The sequence below is a fragment of the Solanum verrucosum genome, unplaced genomic scaffold (assembly GCF_900185275.1).
Source record: "Solanum verrucosum unplaced genomic scaffold, falcon-dt-bn FXZP01000058.1, whole genome shotgun sequence".
NCBI classification, from domain to species: domain Eukaryota; kingdom Viridiplantae; phylum Streptophyta; class Magnoliopsida; order Solanales; family Solanaceae; genus Solanum; species Solanum verrucosum.
The window spans coordinates 1,532,742-1,555,588 of NW_026020303.1; the positions used below are offsets into that span (position 1 = coordinate 1,532,742).

At 36.4% G+C, this 22,847-nt stretch overlaps 1 protein-coding gene across 2 annotated transcripts in view; it reads left to right on the forward strand.

Annotated features, from left to right (window-relative positions):
- LOC125835014 (AP-1 complex subunit gamma-2-like) overlaps nucleotides 1-22,847 on the forward strand; it is a 49,663-nt gene that overhangs the window by 21,677 nt on the left and 5,139 nt on the right. The window contains exons 10-16 of one of the 2 annotated variants that reach the window (XM_049514153.1): nucleotides 9,437-9,559; nucleotides 9,725-9,820; nucleotides 10,547-10,674; nucleotides 19,727-19,831; nucleotides 19,921-20,180; nucleotides 20,380-20,628; nucleotides 20,705-20,886. In XM_049514153.1, coding sequence (XP_049370110.1) covers nucleotides 9,437-9,559; nucleotides 9,725-9,820; nucleotides 10,547-10,674; nucleotides 19,727-19,831; nucleotides 19,921-20,180; nucleotides 20,380-20,628; nucleotides 20,705-20,886 — 1,143 coding nt within the window. The remainder of the gene's footprint in view (nucleotides 1-9,436; nucleotides 9,560-9,724; nucleotides 9,821-10,546; nucleotides 10,675-19,726; nucleotides 19,832-19,920; nucleotides 20,181-20,379; nucleotides 20,629-20,704; nucleotides 20,887-22,847) is intronic. The other variant, XM_049514154.1, reaches the window with a different exon arrangement.

A 22,847-nucleotide genomic window follows, 5' to 3' on the forward strand; every position in this document is an offset into this window, starting at 1 on the left:
GCTTGGCAATGCCCATGCTATGCCCCTAAGATTGATAAAAATCTTCCATAGCTGATCTGTGATACTGCAGTGTAAGAACAAGTGATTTACTGTCTCAGCTTCCTTTTCACATAAACATCTTGATCATATATCTTCCTCTTAATCAACTTCTCATGAGTCAGAACAGCTTCTGTAGTTAGAAGCCACGCAAAACATGCAAACTTATATGGAGTCTTGGTCTTCCAGATCTGTTTCCAAGGCCAAAAAGTATTCATTGGTTCTATCTGATTCAACAACTTATACCCTGAGCTGACTTTATAAAGTCTTTTAGGGTGTCCATTCCACCACAACAATCTACACCTTCTTGCATCCCTTGAAAGCTTTCTAGTTGTTTGAATAGTTCAACCACTCTTGGGATCTCCCAAACATTCATCCCTCTTCTGAATCTCATGTCCCATCCTTGTTGAGTCCACATCTCAGCTACTGTATTGTGTTGATCTTGGGAAGGTCAAAAAGATCCGGGAACAGTACTTGGCTTCTTGCAATGACCTTGTCCCTTGTCCATTTATCTTTCCAGAACCTAGTCCTGACTCCATTGTATACTCTGATCATTGAGTGTTTTTAAAGAAAAGGTCAGAAGGCCCTAATGGATCTCCACAAACTGACCCCATATGGAGTGGTGACTTCCTTGGATACCCGGCAATCTTCTTCCCCGTACTTGCTTTTTATGACACTGCCCCATAGGGTCTGAGGCTCTTGTGCATATCTCCATAGCCATTTGATCTTCAAAGCTTTGCCCTGGTGTTTCAAATTCCTGATGCCAAGCCCACCTTGTTTCTTACTTCTAATAATGTCCTTCCATTTGGTGGAAAACTCTTTTTTCCTTGCCATACTAAGGACCTCCTGAAGAGTCTAGTGTCTGAACAACACTTGAGGGAATTGGGAAGAGTGATAGCATGTAAGTTGGTAGTGCATCTAAAACTGCATTTACCAGTGTGTATCTTAACCCCCAAAGATAAATATTGAGACTTCCACCTGGTCAATTTTTTCTCACACTTTTCCAGTACCGAGTCCCATATCCCTTTGGATTTTGACTTTGTTCCTAGGGGGATACCCAAGTAGATAGTGGAGAGCCTTCCTACTTCACCTCCCAGTATTATGGTTAGTTGCTCCATATGAGGCACATGATTTATGGGGTATAGTATCTTTAACTCTTTCTCCAATTAATGTGAAGACCTGAAATGGCTTCAAACAGGATTAGAATCACTCTTAAATACTTCAGCTGCTCTTCTTCGGTATCACAAAAAATTAAGGTGTCATCTGCATATTGAAGGTGGGTATTCTTCATACTTAGGTTGTTGTTTCTGGCAACGTCAAAACCCTGTACCCACAAACTGGAGTTTGCCACCTTAATCATACTATTGAGTCCTTCCATGGCCAGAATGAAAAGGAATTGGGACATGGGATCTCCTTGTCTAATACCCCTGTGAGCATCAAAGAAACCTTCAGGCCCCTCATTAATGAGAATGGAGAACTTCACAGTAGATATGCAGAACTTCACCCAGTTGATCCATTTTTCACCAAAAGATCCATTTTTATTTTGGTAATTTTATGCTAGCCGTCAACCCAACGCAACCTACCTATTTTACTGAACCTGGAACCAGCTATCAGAATTTCATGTAGGTGGCTTCACGTGGGTGGAGTTACTAAGCTAGTTCTTGAAGTTTATAATTCTAGATTGGAGTACAGTTATTATCTGTGAATTGCTGCCCTAGGGCTTCGGTCTAGTGATAAGAGCACAACAACATGATTTTTGGATTAGGTGCATGTCACGGTCTCTAACCATGCCGCAGGCAAAAGTCTAGTTTCTAAGTGGAGAAGGGTACATGGATGAGTCCATTATCTATCAAGTTTTGGACCGTATGCCACCTACTCTTGGAGATTTCTTGACTAGTCAAAAGAATCTATGAACTGCCTTTACTTTCACGAAATGAAAAAGTTGTTAATCATGAGGCAAATCTTAGTGGAGCCAAAAATGCTAGGTGATTTCTTCCTATTTGCCTAACTTTGGAGGGCAGAGTTATTCAGTACCTGTGTTGGTGGGAGGTAGCAAGTACTAGTAGAAAAGTCATGGTGCGTGCAAATTGGCCGAAGCACCATCATAAAAAAATGAAATGAAAAAGTTATACACTTAACTTGTTTATTGATAGTAGCTACCTACCATATCTTTTGCATTAGCAGACTTTGTTTTCAAGTACAATTGCTATAGAAAATTTATGTCTTAGAATACCTTTTACAGGTGCTCATCCTCCTCCTCAGATTATGTACTTTTGAGAGAGATTGCAGGGGGAAAACACCATTTATCCGAAAATACTCATTGCGAAATGTTAATACAATTTTCATTCTCAGCAAGAAACAATTGCACTTAAAAGTTAAATTGAAGGGTTTTTTTTTTTTTGGATAAAGGAAGCAATGTTTCACCAAAAGTTCCAGCGCTGAGATACAACTGATACAATAGCACAATCAAGCTCAGTTCTGCAATGAGTATACAAAATCTAGCAATTTCCCCTCATCATATATATCCACCAGATTACGTCAATAGCTAAATTGGACAAACATTTAAAATTCAAAATCTGGATGTGATTTTTTTGGTTGTAAAAGCACCTCAAGTTTCTTTATCAATATAGTCCAAAAACACAGCTAGGGATATCCTTGATATATTATTCAGGCTCTTTGAAATACATCCAGCTTCCCAAAGGTTTTGTCTCACTTAGGTTTCTGAATTGAGGATATTATCTTATTAATGCTAGTTATTATACTTTCCTTTGATCAACTTTTGTAGAACCAACTTCATAATCTCAGACGTGTAAAGACACTTGGGCTTCATTTGTTTTCCCGAAGATTAAGACGTTATGTATCTGAATACACATTTGAATGGCTAAGATGTTATATCTGGATCTGAGTATTGAATGATTAGGACTATTTGTTTTTCAGTATCTAAATTTACATAGTTTATTTTTTGTACACATAATAAATACACGATTCAAATAAGAAATTATTAAATTTTAGAAAAAAATAATTTTAATAAAATAAAATAAGACCATTGTTTGATTAAGAAAATGAAACAGTGGGTTCACTAGTGATGGTAGAGATGGTTTTATGATGGTGGTGGTGGTGGTAATGGTTGGTGTCAGTGGCTAGTAATGATGGTGGTGGTGGTAATGGTTGGTGTCAGTGGCTAGTAATGATGGTGGTGATAGTTGTGATGGTGATGGTAGTTGGTGTTGTAGTGACTGTGCGATAGGTAGTGGTTGTGATGGTGAAGTTTGTTGATGTTAGTAGTTGACAATGTTGATGGTGGTGGCTAAAAAATGTGCGGTCTTTGACGATGTGTCGGTGGTAGTTGGCAGCGATGCTAGTTGTGATGATAGAGGTTGTTTGTAGTACGGATTGACCGCAATGGTGGTGGAGGTTGCGGCATCGGTGACGAAGGTGGTGGTGATAGTAGAAGAATGTGTGGTGGTTGATGATATGTTGGTGATAGTTGGCGGTGGTGCTAGTTGTGATGATGGAGTACTTGGTTGGTAGTAGAGATTGGCAACAATAGCCGTAGTGGTTGATTGTGGTGGTGGAGGTGGCAACGGTGACAAAGATGATGGTGGCAATGGATATTTTTATAATGATTAAGGTGGTAGGTGTGGTAGCTGTCGATAGTAGTGGTTGGCAGTGGTGTTGGTTGCTAGCAGGGGCGGACCCACATGTCACGTTTCGGGTACTCGAGCACCCATTGGCCCCAACGTAAATTATATATTGTTATATAGAAATTTCTTAATATTGTTATATAAAAACTCAAGAGCACCATAAGCTATAAGTCTGCGTGGGTGCTTTGGTTGAAATTCAGAAATAAGTGGCTACGTTTGCTTTTACGTTCACAGTTCGATTCCCAACTACAACATTTTTATGAGCTCATGTTTTCTTTTCTTTATTCTGCTTCTTTCCTTAGTCTTTTACTTTCTTCATTCACTTTTTTATTTAGTTTTTAACTTTTGTTTAATGTTGCTTTTTGTTAATTTTTTTTTTTATAAAAAATATTATTGTTTTCAATTAGTTTTGCTCTTATGAGACGAGAGGGAGTTGCTCGGATAGTAAGCACCCTTCACTTCCAACCCGAAGGTTGTGAGTTCGAGTCACCAAGGGAGCAAAAGGGGTGAGAGCTCCTAGGGAGGGTAAAAAAAAAGTTTTGCTCTTATGTAACTTTCTAAAATAACATATATTTTGAATCAATTATTTTTATAATCATGATACCTGAAAAGAATAATAGGGAATGGTTATGATATTAAATTGAAGGGAGATAACATTTGTGTGCCGCGTGGGTATTATACTAGTTTAACATTTAAGGAAAGGTCAGCACCTACGACCTTAGAATCCTGGATCCGCCACTGGTTGCTAGTGGTGGTACTGATGGCAGAGGTGGTTAGTGGTGGTGGCGGATATTGCTGGTGAATATTATTCCACACAAGAATACCTCTTACAACCTGTTTGGCATTGCTGCAAAAAATTGCTTATTTCTAGAAGTGGTTTTTTAAAATTGCTTTTCTGAAAAGTGCTTTTCAAAAAAAGCAATTTGTGTTTGGCAAATTCATTTGAAAAGTGCTTTTGATAAGCAATTTGTGTTTGACTATCTTTTTAAAAAGAGTGCTTTGAGAGTCAAATTACGAAAAAGGGCAAGTATCAATGTGCTTTTAAGATTATTTTGTAGAGAGAAACTATTTTAAATAACTAATACATAACTTTAATTGAATCTTTATTTTAATTAAATTAAAATGTACATATTCAAATTATTAATCAATATTATACATAGATAAATAAATAAATAAAATATTAATATAATGTTTACATGATGAGTTAAATATAATTAAAAATATCAAGCAAAATAAATTTAAAAACTATTCCACAAATAAAATCACTACATATGAAAAACTTACCACAAAAATAAATAAAGTTCTTCATACATCACAAATTTTTTCAATGATTTCATTCCTAATTTTATCACACAATATTTCCATAGTAGTAGACGATCTGTCTTGTCTTGTATATCTGAAGGTATCTCTGAAGGCACCCCAATCTTCTTCTTCGATTTTTGTAATAATGTCTTCATTTGCAAAATAGTTGAAGTCTTTATCAGTGGTAGAATGTCGTTGTATGAAATTATGTATAGCCATAGTACTTGTAATAAGATGAACCTGAGTGTCGAATTTATAAAATAATATATAAAATATAAATAATAATAATAATAATAATATATAAACATAAATAAAATAAAAAGTTTATCATATAAAAATAAAAAATAAAATTCTTGAATGAAACTTAACAAAACTTATGAAATATGTTAATTAATTAATGGCAAAATGGTCTTGTGGACCCTTATACTCGTATGCGTTTGTATTGTGAACCCTTTTACTTAATCATTTGTCAACTGAACCCTTAAACTCAATCAAAATGAGTCTTTTAAACCCCTCCAGCCATGTGTGTAGCTCACTCTCCTTTACATAAATGACATGTCATATACACATCAGATATATTAATGCCATGTCATAATTATTTTAAAAAATATTAATCAAAATTGTTTAATAAAAGGTAAAATAATAAAAAATTAATTATATTATTTAAAGTAAAACCCATTACAGTTTCTCCCCTTCCCACTGTTTCATGGTTTGCCGCCGTCGACATTGTTGCCGGCGAAACCACTCATATTCCTTCCTTTACCTGCCTTCATCTCCGCCACACGTGACGACCATTTTCCTTTCCTTCTCCAACCTCACAAAACCAACAACCTAAGCCACCACACCAAATCTAGCCGAACACCATCACCATTTTTGCCGCCATGATTAGATCTCGCACCCTTACCCACCTCGTTTTCCTCTCTGCTGACCAGCCGCGCCTCTCTCTCACTCCACTGCGTATCAATGGTGTCTGGCGATCGCACCACCAGCGCCGCTCTCTCCCTCCGTCGGTGAATTAGTTGACTCAAGGAGGTGCCCAAGATAATCTAAATAAATGAAAATAGATTGTGGAAAAAAGAAAAAAAGGGTTGGGCAGGGGATGGATATGGCTGAAAAAGAGGTGTAATGGGTGAAGAAGAAGGAGTTTTTTAATTAATGGTTTAAAAAAATTAAAAAATATTTTTTTTTAATAATTTTTAATATTTTTCTAAGTAAAAATGCTCCTCACTCGCCTTAATAGGCGTGTAGTTACACACTTTTGCCAACTCAGACATCCTAATGCCACATAAGCCTGGTCAATGGTCAGAGGGGTTTGTTAAATTGTGTTTTATTGAGTTTAAGGGTTCAGTTGACAAATGATTAAGTAGAAGGGTTCACAATACAAATGTATACAAGTATAAGGGTTCACCAGACCATTTTGCCTTAATTAATAAGAGATATATTGGTAAACTAGGTAAATTACCCGTGCTTCGCACGGGATTGAACATTTTATTAAGCTTACATATGATCATTCGGTAATATTCGTATTTTCGATACATACACTATATTGTCAAGAACATTTTATCTTAAGGCAAAGCGTTCCTCCGAAATCTTTAAGTGCTATATTTTTTTAATTTTCATTTTTGTTTTACCAAAATTATGAGTCATAGAGAGATTTTAAGTATAAGAAAGAACTCTAAGAAAATCTCCTTGGAAATAGTTGGTCAGAATTAATGAAATTTTTTAAATTCCAAGAAGTAATAAAGAACAACATCAGACGTTAAAAAAGAGACCGAAAAGTATTGAACAACAACACTCCCAAGTAAAGTGGAACATCACGTCCATACAAGATCATAATTTACTAATTCAAATGTACGACCCTGGACTCCTTTCTTATGAACCTCCATCAATCACTTTTTTATTATTGTATGCCATATCAAGTATATGCTAAAAATGACCCTATAATTGTTATTATCATATATGTTTTTTGTCATTGTCTCAAAATAGTCATTACTATTTTTAAGGTTTCATATCACCGGCCCCAACTTATTTGGATTAAACCATAGTTATTGTTATGGTTATAGTATGCAGTTACAAAGAATTAATGCAATTATCAACCAAGCAGTAGGTAGTAGGTGGCATCTGAATGTTCACAACGGGATATTCTAAACCAAAATTTTGACACATAACATATTAAAATCCCACAGCATAATTCTGTGAGCACTTGAACGCACAAATATCCAAAAATAATAATAAAGACGACCTTACTTTCCTAACAATCAAGAAGAAAAAGGCATGTTGCTTAACATATTTTTCCAAAAGATAGTCTTTCGGGTTGTATCCAAATTTACAGTTCACAAAATTAATTGAAAGAAGCCAAAAGAAAGAGTTATTACTTCTTTATCAAAAAAATGAAAAACTTTATCAAAAGAATGAGTTATCACTACAACAACAATGATCTTTAACGGCAATGAATAGCTTAATTGTCGCTAAATATGTATTTTTAGAGGGAATTGGTACTCTGTATAAATATCCCTAAAGTCTAAAACAACATTGAATCTAATGACAATTAATTAATGTCGGTAAAGGCAGTAGCACTCTTCGTGAACGTACATATTTATTACCGATAAAAGTTATTTTTGTTATAGTGTATTTTGGACATTTGTTAGTTTCACGAAAACTTGATATCTTATTATTCCCAAAAAGAAGAGAAGAAGAATATGACAAATTAGTTAACTTGCGATAAAAGATGTGGACTAATTGTCTTGATACAAATATCCTAGGAATAGTGCAATGGCATAAAAAATGTTTGTACCTAAGAAAAAACAATCAAAATAATATACTAACTGTGGCAAGCTCAGCAATCATTTTGGTTCTTTTAAGTAACTTCATCATTGGTTTCGTATTAGTTATCACATATTTGTTGTTGTGTGCTATCAAATATAGCACAACCCACACACAATTTTTCCAAAAAGTATATGAAGAAAACCTGTAGAAAGGGACAGAGGAGAAGATAAATTTTCAATCATCCTCACTGAAATTTTGAACATAATTAAAAAAAAGTCACCAAAATAGTAAAAAGAAATTGCAATAGATACATGAATCACTATGACTTATAGTAAAAAATTAAGCTTCATGAAATAAGAGGAAGAAAACATTGAGGAATGAAACACACTTCATAAGAAGCTTAATTAATGTATTTGAATTAAAAACATACAAATAATAATGGCATAAATAAAAGATTTGTTTACTAAAGAACCAAATGTAATGAATTCAACCATAAACCATTTCAGTAGCATTATGAGTTGTGCACTGAGAGGTCCAAGAGTAGTAATGTCGCAATGCAATTGAAATCAATTTTCTTTTTTTATATGAAGAAACCAGTAGAAAGTGACAAAAGAGAAGATCAATTTTCACTCATCCTTGCCTAAACTTTAACAAAGTTAAAAAAAAGGTCACCAAAATAGGAAAATTTTTTTGTCATAGTTACATGAATCAATATGACTTATAGTAAAGATTAAGCTCCATAAATTAGGAGGAAGAAAACTTTCAGGAATGAAACAAACTTCATAAAAACTTAATTAATGTATTTGAATTTGACTACCCAATAGCGAGAAAAAAACCTACAAATTATAGGGGCAGGAAATTCCTCTATTTATAGACAACATAGGGTAGTGTGAACAAATGTTTATTGCCTTATCGGAAAAGTCACAACATTATGGAAAAGTTACAACCCTTCGGAAAGGTCACAACCCTTCGGAAAGGTCACAACCTTACATAAAAGTCAATGTTTTTCATAAAAGTCGCAACTCTCATAAAAGTCACAACTTTTCATGAAAAGGGAAGGCTAGTTTTGGAAATAAATAAATTTAAAAGGGAATCCTGGTTTATGGTGGCGCCACGTAGGCGGGCATAGGGTTCTCTTTTATATAAATATATGATATGTAAATATGTAAGGGATATTTTAGTCTTCAAAAAGATAATTTTCTGCTTTTGCTTTTTTTAAGAAGCAGAAATTTTTAGCTTCTTCCCAACAGCAAAAAAACTGCTTCTACTTCTATTTAAAAGCACTTTTGAGGGATTGCCAAACACTTGATTTTTCAAAAAAAGTGTTTTTTTCTAAAAAAAAAAAAAGCACTTTTGGCCTCCCAACAGCAATGCCAAACAGGCTCTTAATGATAATAAAAGTTTGTTCAAGATCTGAATGATTAAGACCTATTCAAACCAATTAAGTGCTTAAATCTTAATGAAAACAAATGCTTTTATGGCCTAAAGTTTGAACCATTGAGATTCAGACTTTCATTAAGTGCAAACAAATGAGGCTTAGTTACTGATGAATCTGCTTATGCTGCTGGCTTTAGATTTGACTCTACATATTTGAAGCCCCTTGTTGGCCTGTTTTGGTTGATTACTCATTCTTCCTTCCCTTTTACTTTTGTGGTGTAAATAGTACTAATATGATAGGTGTGATATAGGCTGGAAACTATGTCAAGGATGAGGTGTGGCATGCTCTGATTGTGGTGATTACAAATGCTTCCGACCTCCATGGATATGCTGTACGGTCTTTGTACAGAGCTGTGCAAAAAGCAAGGGATCAGGTACATCACACTTTTCCTTTCTCTTATATCAGAATCTTGGTTCCTGTATCCCATGAGCAGTTTTCTGGTCTTGAATGTGTCCATATTGTTTAGTGTATTCTTTTATTTTTTATTTTTTTGATGAACGTATTGTTTACTGTATTCTGTTTGATTGTTTTTTGTTAGGAAACCCTTTTTCGAGTAGCAGTTTGGTGCATTGGAGAGTATGGTGAAATGCTAGTCAATAATTTTGGAAGGCTTGACATAGAAGAACCCGCAACTGTGAGTTCATGCTTGTGGACAGTTGTTAGCGAATTCGATCTATGAATATTTTTCTCCAAATCAGTCCTGCATCATATTCTTGACCAGTTTTTAATTTATTTGTGATCCAACATTCTCTGGATTAAGTTTCTCATTCATTATTGTCATCCTCTACGCAAATCACGATGTATGTGTTGACAATAACTATAATTGTTGAACTTTCTCTTACTTTAATTGGAAGTTCATTAATAATAAATTTATGCTCTGGTTGAATGTGGTAATGAATGTAACTTGTCCCATGTGATTTTTAAGTCCTTGATAAAATACAGGTCTCCAAGAAATTCCTTATTCCTCCAAAATATGTAAGAAGGAGAAAAAGGGGAGAGTCAACCTGTGAAAGAACGGAATGTTTTACCGAATATGCTGCTACTCGTGTATTTCAAGACCAGAATAGGATGATATATTGTGAAACATTGTTGTTATAATGTGCATCTGCCATCTAGTAATGTACTTTAGTAAATTAAAGATGTAACTTTGAAAACAAAGGATGAACAGTCCAAAAGATGGCTTATAATCATCACCATGACTTATCAAAAAGAATACTGAATTATTTTTGTATTTTATTGCAGTATTTCTTTAAAAGTGATTTAGCTTCTTGCCTATTTGAAGTTCGGTGCATGTTGTTTTCATTTCGGCTTTTTTAGTTTTCACCTTCTGGGGCCTAAATGATGTAGTTTCTTGGAGCAGGTGACAGAGTCGGATGCTGTGGATGTGTTGGAGACATCCATCAAAATCCATTCATGTGATCTCACATCTCAGGCGATGTGTCTGATTGCTTTGTTAAAGCTGTCCAGTCGCTTTCCATCTTGTTCACAGTATGTATTCTTTTCTACTATGCGTAAAATGCTCCCGTCTTCAGTATATGAAGCACACATATCTTATCCATCAGCTGACATTTCTGCCAGAATTAACGTTCATTCAGTTTGATATCTGTTTGTGCTGTTCAGCTATAATATATAGTCTATCATGTTCTATTTTTATGTGTGACTGACTCTTCATTCTGGTAAATAGTCTTCACAATCAAATCTGCCTCTTGTGCCTTATAATCTTCAGCCTCTCACTGCTTCTCAACTATTCACAAGTTTCAAAACTTTGTTCATTAACCGGTTTAATTTAAGCAATGATGTGATGTTCTGTTTAGGACACCAAACAACATTATACTCAAGCACCATGGATATAATGTTTCTTCCATCAGTATTATATGATTGGTCAATTGACTGATTCCTAAGTTTTTAAAGAGCCAATGAACTTTTCCTTTTTTTTTTTTTTTGATAACCGAGAATTCCGTCTATGACCCGCCCTTTGGACCAATCACTGCCTTCTAAACTTGGTGGATAATGAACCCGCCCCTCTACCCTTCTCCACTTAAATACCGGGCTTCGCTTTGCATGGTGTGGGGCTTGAACCTACGACCTAAGCCACAAATCCTCCACCTTTTGCCACTTGAGCTAGGCCTTGGGGGTAACTTTTCTTTTTCTTTCAATAAGGTTTTATTGATGATTTTGAAAACCTGTATGTAAGTTCCATCCTATAATTCTGATATTTATTTAAGACAAATTAGTTCCAGCCTACAATACTGACACCACTGCCTTTAATGTCCAGTTGAGTGATCTGTTGCTAGTTTTCTGGTAGCCAGAGGCTGTTATTATTTTAATCCTTCCTCCATATAACCTTGCCAAGTCCATTCATTTTGTCATTAATTAGCTCATTTACCTTGATTAATTGATGTAATCCTAAAGTTATGCTGAGGCAACTCCTTTTCTTTTGTGAGCAGATGACATCTCTTGCATGGTTAATCAACATGTTCTAACACGTGTTGTATGTGTGAGTATGTATTTCACATTCGTTATATTCTAGCCTTTGAGTTAGTATTTTCATACCCAATGTTGATCAACTTCAAGGCATTTCGTTCGGCAATCAAGTAATTTTGTTGAAGGAGTGGGTCTTTCGGTGGTAATTCTTGGGTTTTCGCTTTCTACAAAGAATGTTTGATCTTTATAAAGGCTACCTGTCCATCTTCATTTCAATTCAATGCAACTTTTTTTGGTTCTATAATACTCCTCATTTTTTTTTTTGATAACTGAGAAATCCGCCTGTGACCCGTCCTATGGACCAATCACAGCCTTCTAAACTCGGTGGATAGTGGGCCCGCCCCTCTACCCTTCTCCACTTAAGTACTATATTACTCATCTTCTTGAAGAAGTATTCATTCCTTTAACCTTGTTAGACTCCCACGTTGGATACGTATACGAGTTATAGTCTCATTATATGATCTTGGACAATTCTTATCACTTGGGCTAGTTGTTAAGTGGAGAAATAGAGACTCGGGAAGTTTTATGAAGATGCTTAAACTATATTATTACAGTGTACCCTATTTGTAGACTTATAATCCTTTTCCATGTAGGACACCATATGCAAATCCTATTCTAAAACTCCCCCTCAAGCTGTTGCATATAAGTCATATATGAGCTTGTTACAAATGTAACTAATACGGGGATCATTGAGTTGGAAATATCTGCAAGTTGATCACTTGAGTTCACAAATTTTGAACAATACCTCTTAAGGGTATCTTTTCTCTAATAAAGTAAAGTGTCAATCAATCTCAACGTATGTGCTTAGTCCTCTCATGAAATACCAGATTTGATGCAATAATAAAGAGTGTTTGATTATCAAACACAAGTTCCATCTCCATTTGACTTATTTCTCCAAATTTTAATCCTCTAAGCAACTGTTCAATCCAAACTAGCTCACAATTTGCTGCAACCATTGCTCGATAATCTGCTTCTGCACTAGATCAAGCAACCACATTATGTTTCTTACTCTTCCAAGACACCAAATTACCTCCTACTAAAACACAATATCTAGATATAGAATGTCTATCAATATGTAATCCTGCCCAATCAACTTTTGTGATCAAATGATTTGTTCATGGTCACAACTCACAACCCTCAAAAGAGTAATCTTCTCCTGGAGCTAACTTTATATATCGTAGAATGCTAACAACTTCATCCCAATGACTATCACATGGAGAATCCATACACTAACTTACATCACTCATAAGAAAAGAAATGTCAGGTCTCATATATCTTTTGCAGATCACCGAGTGATTCTCCCTTCCTTGGCAGGAGTTTAGCATTCAGATCCATAAGAGTGTCAATGGGTCCATGTCTCATCATTCCCATCAAGGCATCAACTCAAGAATGTCTAAGGCATGCTTTCGTTGTGAAGTAACAATATTTGATCTGGACTGAGCAACTTCATTATCTATTAAATACTTTAATGTGCCGCGGTCTTTAGTCTGAAAACACTGAAAGAGACGTTGCTTTATATAGTGATACCATTCTTATCATTGCTAGTGATAACAATATGGTCAACATAAACCACCAAAAGTGTGGTAAATTGGAGAAGCTAATACCTATCTTTGGGTGGAAGATTGACTTTAATAAATAGTGTGCTTGATGCTATGCCAACTTAATGATGTCATTATTTCCTTTGCTCAATGTTATAAAAAGCGAGGAAAAGCGGGCTTAAAGCTCAAGGCGAGGCGAAGCGCAGCCCCTGCGTTTTTCTTCCCTGAAGCGAGGTGACATTCAAAAAGCGATCGCTTCTACAGTTGAAGTGAGAAGCGCAAGAAAAGAAAAAGCGAGAAAAGGCGCGCTTAATTTGAAAAAAGCGCTAATTAGTGTTTTTTTTTTAATTTCTGAAATCTTCTTTCACGACTTCACAATACCTCCTTTCGCGACTTCAAATATTTTCTTTGGACTGCTGCGAGGCTGCGACTGCTGTAAGTTCTCTTCTTCTCTGCAAGGTTGCGACTGCTCTACGACTGGTTTTTTTTTCTATTTTTGGATGCTGCTCTGTATTTTTCTATATTTTTATTGCTGCGAGGCTGCCACTGCTGTAAGTTCTCTTCTTCTCTTCTAGGGCTAAGCATAAATACCGAAAAATCGAAATACCGAATCGAACCGAAATTTTTTAGTATTTCGGTTTCAGTATTTCGGTTTTTGGTTCGGTTTTGGGTATATATTTTCATAGTTTCGGTATTTCGGTTCAGTTTTTGGTATGTGATTTTGTATATTTCTGTATTTCAGTAATATATATTAATATTATATTAATTATTAATATTATATATTATAAGCAAAATGGAAAATTAGGACAAGAATTCTAAATTTTTTCACTTTTCAGTTGCCGCACAGTGCAGCACACAACCCAGTCCCACTTTCCATCTCCGCACATTCAGTTTTCAAAGTTCAAAGACCAAAGTTCAACTCCGTCTCCCATCGTCGGCGCCGCACGTCCCAGTCCCACTTTCCCTCTTCCCACTTCCTGACGCCAACCAGCGACGTCGAGGCTCCGACTGTCGCGACCAGAATCCAGAAGCAGCGGACTAGCAGCAACTGACCGGCGAGGCCAGCATGATTATTTTTTGTTTTCAAGATTTCTTCTTCCGTTTTCTTTTTCTTTCTTTCTTTTTGATTTTCGTTTTTGTTACTAGTTAGTACGTGATTCTGAAATTAATAAACTGATCTAACAAAAGCCGAAGCGAAATAACATAAACCGAACCGAAATAATAAAAACCGAACTGAACTGAATTATTTCGGTTCGGTGTTCGGTACACTTGTTACACAAATCGAAAACCGAAAAAAAAAAACTGAAACCGAACCGAGTTACCGATTGCCCAACCCTATTCTCTTCTTCTCTGTGAGGCTGCAACTGCTCTGCTACTGTTTTTTTTTCTATTTTTGGTTGCTGTTGTGTTTTTTTCTATATTTTTATTGTTTTTTTTTTTCAATTTCTGTTGCTGCTCTGTTTTTCAATCTCTATAGCTGCTATGTTTTCCAATCTCTATTGCTGCTTTGTTTTCCAATCTCTATTACTGCTCTGTTTTTTTTTTCAATTTCTATTACTGCTCTGTTTTTTTCCAATTCTATTGCTGCTCTGTTTTTTTTTTTCTATACAGTGTGACTGTGATCAGTGATGTGCGTATGCTGGTTTCTGCTCTTAATAGTCTTTATTTTTCTTGCTTAGTTTATTTGTTGTTTTTTGTTACTAAGTTACACTTCGTTTTTGCTTGTAGTAACTAGTAAAGTTGTAACTAGTTTATTTAATTTTTTTTATTTTTATACTAAATATCGCTTTACTTGAAAAAAAGCGCGCGCTTCGCTTCTCGCTTCTAGCTCCTGTGAAGCGAGCCCTTGTTGCTTTTTTCCGCTTCTCGCTTCCCAAAACACTGCCTTTGCTAGGGAGTGTCTTAAAGAAGCTAGACTCCAACGGGAGGAATTTTTTATGGCAAGGAAATGGATAGGGGGAAAAGATGTATAGCTTGGTGAAATGGGATGCTCTGATCAACAATAAAAAAGAAGGGGGAATGGGCATAAAGGACCTTAAAGTACAGAATGAGAGTCTCCTCTTGAAGTGGCTATGGAGGTTTGTCTCTGGGGAACAAGGTTTGTGGAATGATGATACAACTTCCAGACGTCTGGGCTGGTCAATACCCCTTGAAACAGTTGTACCCTGTGATGTGATATATAACTTGAACCAACAAAAGGAGGCAACAATAATAGATGTTAGGGACAACCAAGGATAGAACCTCTCTTTCAGGAGAATGTTGAGTGTCTAGGAGATAGACAACCTAACAGATTTCTACAATTCATTGGAGTAGGTCAATAACCTTAACACAAATGAAGACAGTCTACAATGGCGAAAGGCCAAAAATGGGAAATTCATAGTAAAATCAGCTCATAGGCACCTTGATAGGCCAGCTGCAATGCCCTTACCATGGTCTTGGAAGATGATATGGAAAGCTAGAACACCTCACTCGGTGGCTTGTTTCACTTGGCTGGTAGCCAGGCAAGCAGTACCGACTCAGGACAATCTAATGAAAAGGGGAAGGCAATTACGTTCTAGGTGCTTTTTTTTGTTAAACAGAAACAGAGACAAAAAACCATCTCTTCATCCATTGTAGACAGGTGTTTTTTAATTTGAGGGGTATCTGTTTGTCCATGCCAAGGCATACATCAGAAGCTCTAACATGCTTGAATAGAGAAGGAAATATGTCAGGCCACAAGGAGAGATGGAAGACCTCCCCCGCTTGCATCTAGTGGACAATATGGAAGGAAAAGAACCAGAGATGTTTCGAAAACAAGAGCATCCCTTTCTCGAGTTTGAAATTGAATTGCCTTATAACCTTTTATTTTTGATATAACTATGTCATCCCCTAAAAGGTGGAGGATATTACTTACTTTTTGGATAGTTTAGGAGGGGTTTAGATGTTATATATCTTTGGTTTTTGCTTACCGTAAACACCTGATGTAATTACTACTAAAATACACTATTGGTCTATTTTGTTTATAAAGTGTTAACTTTCAAAAAAAAATTACACAAATTTGGAGCAGAATGGCAGTAAAACATAAAGTGATCAACTTCACTACGAGTCATGACAAGCTCCCGAATTACTGTGTTGACACCTAAACTAGGCTCAAGGATATTGTTTCAGACCATAGAGCGATTGACACAACTAACATACAAGGCTACTAGACTCCCCCTTAGACAAAAAGACTAAGTTGTTTCCATAAAAACTTCATCCTCAAGGTCATCATGGAGAGGAACATTCTTAATGTCCAATTGATAAAGAGGCCATTGACGAACAACCATGACAGAGAAAGACGAATATATGCTATTTTACCAACGAGATAGAGAGAGACTATCACTATAATCAAGCCCAAATATCTTTTTTTTTTTAGGAACAGGTAACTGTGTATTCACAAAATTCCATCATCCAAGCAATGATAAGAATGGGCACTTACATCCCATATACCTATGTAATCAAGCCAAAATATCTGTGTGTAACCCTTTGCAACAAGACGAGCTTTAAGCCGATCAACTTGGCCATCTAGACCCACTGTTTTGAAAGGCGCTCGCCTTCTGACCAAGGGCGAAAGGCGAGGCGAGGCAGCATCGTGTATTTCCGGCGAGGCGAGGCGACTTCAGAATTGCGAGATATGGTGACAAAAAGGCGATAGGAGACATGGTGAGGCGATAGGCGTCGCCTTTTTAATTTTTTTTAAAAGGTCTGATTTAATAATTAAAAGCCAAAATTAGGGTTTTTTTTTTGGGCATTTTTGCAAACCTTTCGCGAATTGCTACTCTTCTCTCTATTGCGAGACCTCCACTCCTCTTCTCCTCTTCCTCGCGAGTTGCGACCCCTTCGAGAGTGATGACGAGACCGTTTTTCTTCTTCGTGACTGCTGCTCAGCTCAGCTACGTAGTTCTTCTTTTGTTTTTTTTTTCTTCTTTTTTCAGTTGTAATGAGTGGATGATTGCTCTATTTTCAGTGGTAGTGACTTGTGAGTGTTCTATTTTTTCTTTTTATGTTGGAGCTACTTAAGCTGAACTCTGTAATATATGTTATTGCTATTAAAATTTTGAATTTATATATATATATATATATATATATATATATATATATATGCAATTAAAATTTTAAATTTTTGGTATTAATTGGCGCCTCAATTCAAAAAAGTGAGCGCCACGAGGCGAGGCAGGTCCTTGTCGCCTTTTGTCAACTTTCGCCGTCCAAAACACTGTCTAGACCAACTTTGACTGCATAGACCTAATGACAACCAACAATAAATTTACTTGAAGAAAAAAGGAACAAGCTCCTAAGTACCACTCGCTTGTAAACTAGACATCTCTTCAATCATTGCCTGTCGCTATCTTGGATGAAAAAGTGCTTCACCTGTAAACTTAGGGATGAAATCAAAGCACAAAGATGATACAAAAGCATAATGGGGTCATGAATTTAAAAGGTATGATGAGGGTTATATTATGAGTGGACCATATACCTTTTTGAAATGCAATCCTTTGACTTGGAGGGACAAGTTCATATTAGATGTAGGGCCTGGTGCAGGACGTGAATCATTTGGGGCTGCTGCTAGATGTGGGCGACGATGATAAGTTAGGAGTGGTAGCTCCGTAGATGGAGATGTGGAAGTAACCATAGATTCCCCCATAAGTTGGTATAAGTCAGACCTCAAAGATATTAGGATAATCCGAAGAAGATGTAAAGTAAGGTCGAGACAAAAAGGGTGACATCGATTGACATAAGGTACCAAGAAAATTAGGTGAGTAGCAACGATTAGCAACGATACCCCTTTTGAACCCGACAATAACCAAGAAAGAGACATTTGAGAGCACGAATTTCCCTAGGGCTAAATTATGAACTGAACACGTGCTCTGAAAGACTCAAAGGGGAAGAGAGTATAGAGGTGCCCAAGGAAACAATATGATACTAAATAAGGAATCTGATTCTAAGTGGAAGATGAGGGCATTCAATAATTAAATATCAAGATGTGAGAATTGCATCGCCCTAAAAGCACAATCGGAACATGAGATAGAATGGGAAGAGTATGAGCAGTCTCAGTGAGGTACCTCTTCTTCCTCTCTGCTACCTCATTTAGCTAAGGGGTGTCAAATAAGATGTCTAATGAATAATTCCCTGGTGAGCCATATTATTGAAACTAGGAGGATAAGTATTCTAAGACATTATCACTACAAAAAGTACAAATAGAATGACAAAGTGATTTTCTATCTTAGCACTAAAACTATCTGAATATAATGAAAACAATTCAAAACGGTCATTCACAAAAAAAAATAAAAATCCAAGTACATCTTGAATAATCACCAATGAAACAAACAAAATAACAAAATTCTAAGGTTGAACGGACTCTGCTAGGACCCAAAATATCAGAATAAACTAATGAAAAAACTGGCTTTGCTAGACTCTCAACACTACGTGAAAAGCTAGTGCGAGTGTGTTTCTCAAGTTGATATGACGCACAATCTAATGTGGACAAACTAGACAAACTAGGACTATCTTTTGTAGCTTGAATAAATTTGGATGTCCTATTCTTGGTTTACCCATTGGTGGTCCCTTATGTTATATTGTCCATGCTTTAGTTGTGCAATTTGGGCGTGCGAGTAGGTTTTTGTTGAAGTCTTACTTTAGTTGAGGGAATGGGATGTTGTCTTCTTCTATGATCTCAGGTAATCCTCATCTCATGTGCTACTTTTGGGTTGAGTTAGGTTCAAGTTCCAGTTTGCTTGCTCTAGCATTTGGGGCTGAATAAGGTCCAAGGTCCGTTTCCTTAATATGGATTCATAGACATTAGAAACAATAATCTTTGATGTTGGACTACCCAATGTTAACCAAGAAATATCTGGGTTATTTGGCCAGCCCTAGTTGGTGGACATGTCCAAAACTCTGAGGAGTATGGGATTCCCCCTTTATTCTCCTGCCACTTAAATATCAGGTTTTTGTATTTTGGTTGAGTTCAATCTTGTGATGTGCATTTACCTCACATTGCACTGTACTTCCTTCATTGTCGGACAAAAGCTATGAGGCATGTTAGACTAGCCAATGTAGGGCCATCCATGATATGCTGCTCCTTCCAAATTTCACGCCCTTAGTTAGAACCCCACATGGATTAATTGTATGGGCTTCAGTCTCCTTATTGATTCAGGGTACTTCTCACCATTCGAACTAACTTTGCTGTTTGAGTTAGACCCAATATACATTTTCTTAACAAACCTGTTCTTTTTATCTACGCTGAAGGAAGTGTTGTATTAGACTTTTTATTTCATCTATTTGTTGTCTACATCACTCTCAGACTGTTATGCTGTATTGTTCCATGGGAATGTTATCTCTACTTGCAATCCCACATGACTCAAACTTGGTTAATTGTTTTTTTTCCTATTTAATATCTTTACTTGATGCTCGATGCCCTTGCAAATAGTTGGAAACTAATAAATGGTTGGTCTCATAGTGTGACTTGAGTTAGTAATCTGTAATGCTCTTGTTTGGTGCAGGCGGATAAATAATATCATTGGTCAGTATAAAGGAAGTTTTGTGCTTGAACTGCAACAGAGAGCTATTGAATTTAACTCTATTATCGAGAGGCATCAGAATATGAGGTTTGGTTGATATCTTGTAGAAAGTTCTTTCTATTCCTTTTGTTGTCTTTTTAGTGCGATTTATGCTGAGCAGCTATGTATGTTTTCAGGTCTTCACTTGCAGAGAGAATGCCGGTTCTGGATGAAGCAACCTTCAGCGGAAGGAGAGCTGGTTCTGTGCCAGCAGCTGTGTCAACTTCACAAGGAGTTTCTGTTAATCTTCCAAATGGATCTGCCAAGCTCAGTACTGCTCATGTTGCTGACTTGCTCGATCTTAGTTTAGATGATGCTCCTGCACCTAGCTCTTCTGGTGGAGAGTTTCTTCAAGATCTTCTTGGTGTCAATTTGATGCCAGTGTCTTTGCAACCAGGTCACATTTACTGTGTATTGTATGAATCTTTCAGAATGCTTTTCCTGATTTATAATTCTGATCCTCACATTTTTTCTTTTTCTCCCTACTGTATTTAAAATTTAGATTGGTATCTTTTGACCAGTCTAAGCACAAACTGACATCTAACTTAAACTTGACTTCATAGTGGATTTTTCTCTGTATTCTCTTTGAATTTCAGATGCAAATCAGGCCCAAAAGAGTGGCTCTGATGTTTTACTGGATCTTTTGTCAATTGGAACTCCTCCTGCTCAGAGCAGCCCATCTACACCTCAGGTGTTATCCTCCAATACAGACAATAGAAGTCCATTGGATATATTAGATAGATTGTGCACACCTTCAGCTCCTTCAGCTCAAGTCTCTTCTACAGGTGGAAATTCTTCTATGTTGGATTTATTGAACGGGCTTCCTTCCAGTCCACCGACGTCTGGTACTATCTCTATCAGCTCTGTAACCTCATATCCAGTCTAATTGTATTCTGGAAATGCTGACACCATCTATTTAAGCTACAGAAGGCAATGGTCCAGCACATTCACCAGTTACTGCATTTGAGAGCAGCTCCTTGAGATTAACATTCAACATCTCAAAGCAGCCTGGAAACCCACAGATGACACTTATTGACGGTAGTTTTACAAATAAGTCACAAGATGTTTTCACGGACTTCATCTTCCAGGCAGCAGTTCCAAAGGTAAACAAAGGAACAATCATCCATAGTTAATTTGTTGTGTTATTGTTTTTCTCTTCCTTATTTTCCACTTGGAATGTCGATTGACATTTGTAAGTGCCCTAAGGGGTCGTTTGGTAGAGTGTATTAGAAAAAATAATGCATGCTTTAGTTTTATGTATTATTAGTACCTTGTTTTTGTTGCACTTTTTTAGCCTATGTATAACTATTGTTTGCATTATTTATACACTCTATTGTGTATTGAGGTGTGTATTACTAATACCATAGATTTTTCATGTATTAGTAATACTAAGGGTTTCAGCTCATGCGTTGAATTGATTAATGGCATAACTACCCCTCAAATCCCTCTCAAGACATTTCCTGTTTCCCAATGTTAGAGTGTGCAGAGTATTTTTGTAAACAAACATTTTTAATAAAAGTGATGCAAGGCTTGCTATTTCTAATACATCAAACCAAACAGTGTATAAGAAATAATCCCATCATAACAAATGCAAGCATTACTAATACACTTTATTTAACATTATTTTATACATTCTACCAAACGACCTTTAAGAGAATAGATTGTTGTCTCCTGGTGTGATTTTGGGAAATGGTCATGTCATGACTTGGCTTTTTTGGTTGAGTTAGATGCAATGTCCGTTTTCTTTACACTATCATAGTCAGTCCCATGCCAATTATTCTCTTACGGAATGTTAGGCCCTCATGTTGTCCACTCCCAGATGTATTGACCCTGGATGTGGAATTTGGTGGTGTGGTGTAGTGGTTGGTTGGGGATCAGCGGCTTGTTAATTGTCCTACATTGGTTGAGGGAATGAGTTGTAATGTTGATTAATTGTTTTTTCCTCCTGGGCTTACACCATCTTGGTAGTTATACAATATACAACAGTTGCTCTGCAGTTCCATAACATTGGGGTGGACTATTATGAATTGTTGAAGTATGTAAAAATCTCATTTAAAAATTTAAGCTGTTAAAGAGAGCACACTTTTATTTACTTAATTATATTCTCACACGCCCCCTCACGTGTGGGCCTCATTCTTTAATCATGTGCCAAGCACATGAAAATACTTTTTGATAATGCGTGGTGGTGAGATTCTATTCCAGGACAATTTCCTGCTCTGATACAATGTTGAAGTATGCTACTATCTCATCTTAAAGTTCAAGCCGTAAGAGAGAGCACACTTAGTTATATTCTCAACATGAATTATCACTTGACCCTTTTTTTAAAATTAAATTCATCAATATTATATGAAATAAAAGCAGTTGCTTTGTCGTCCTTCCTCACGTATTATAGTATAGATGCTTTTCATGTTGCCTTTTAGCGGAAAATGGACTTAATAGATAAATAAGGGATAAGCAAGAACTTGAACTCTAGAGAACAGACGGAAAGAGGTTCATCAGGGTGATAGGGAAAGCTTATAGAGGGGTGGTCTTACTACAACAAATGAAGCCAAAGTTCCCTTTGTTCGGTATCTGTGGAAGTTCTCTCTATTTTCTAATAGCATAAAGAATCTCGATAGAGTACATAAGCGGTCGCTCAAACTTGCCTGTTTTATTTATTTAGATACTTGAACTAAAGGTTATACCTATCGAACACTTGATATTAGTTGAAAGACATACCTATCTGACACGGTGCTGACATGGCACAACTTGTGTAGTAAACTCCACTGAGAGCATGAAAAGCCCTTTTCTCCTTTTTAGTTAGATTTTTGCTTCGATCTACCGCCACAATCTCTTCTCCACCAGTTCTGCAACCATAAAACCTACCTCCACCTCCACTTCCGCCACTATTATAACCACTGCCTCCACTGTCGTATAGACCGTCCCAAACGAGAGTACTATAAGACCGATTCCAGAACCTTCTAATACTCTTGCTATAACCAACCAAATGTCTGAATTACAATATCAGAAAATAATTGTTGCCATGTGGAGACTTAATTTTATTTTTTGACATTTTTAGAAAATC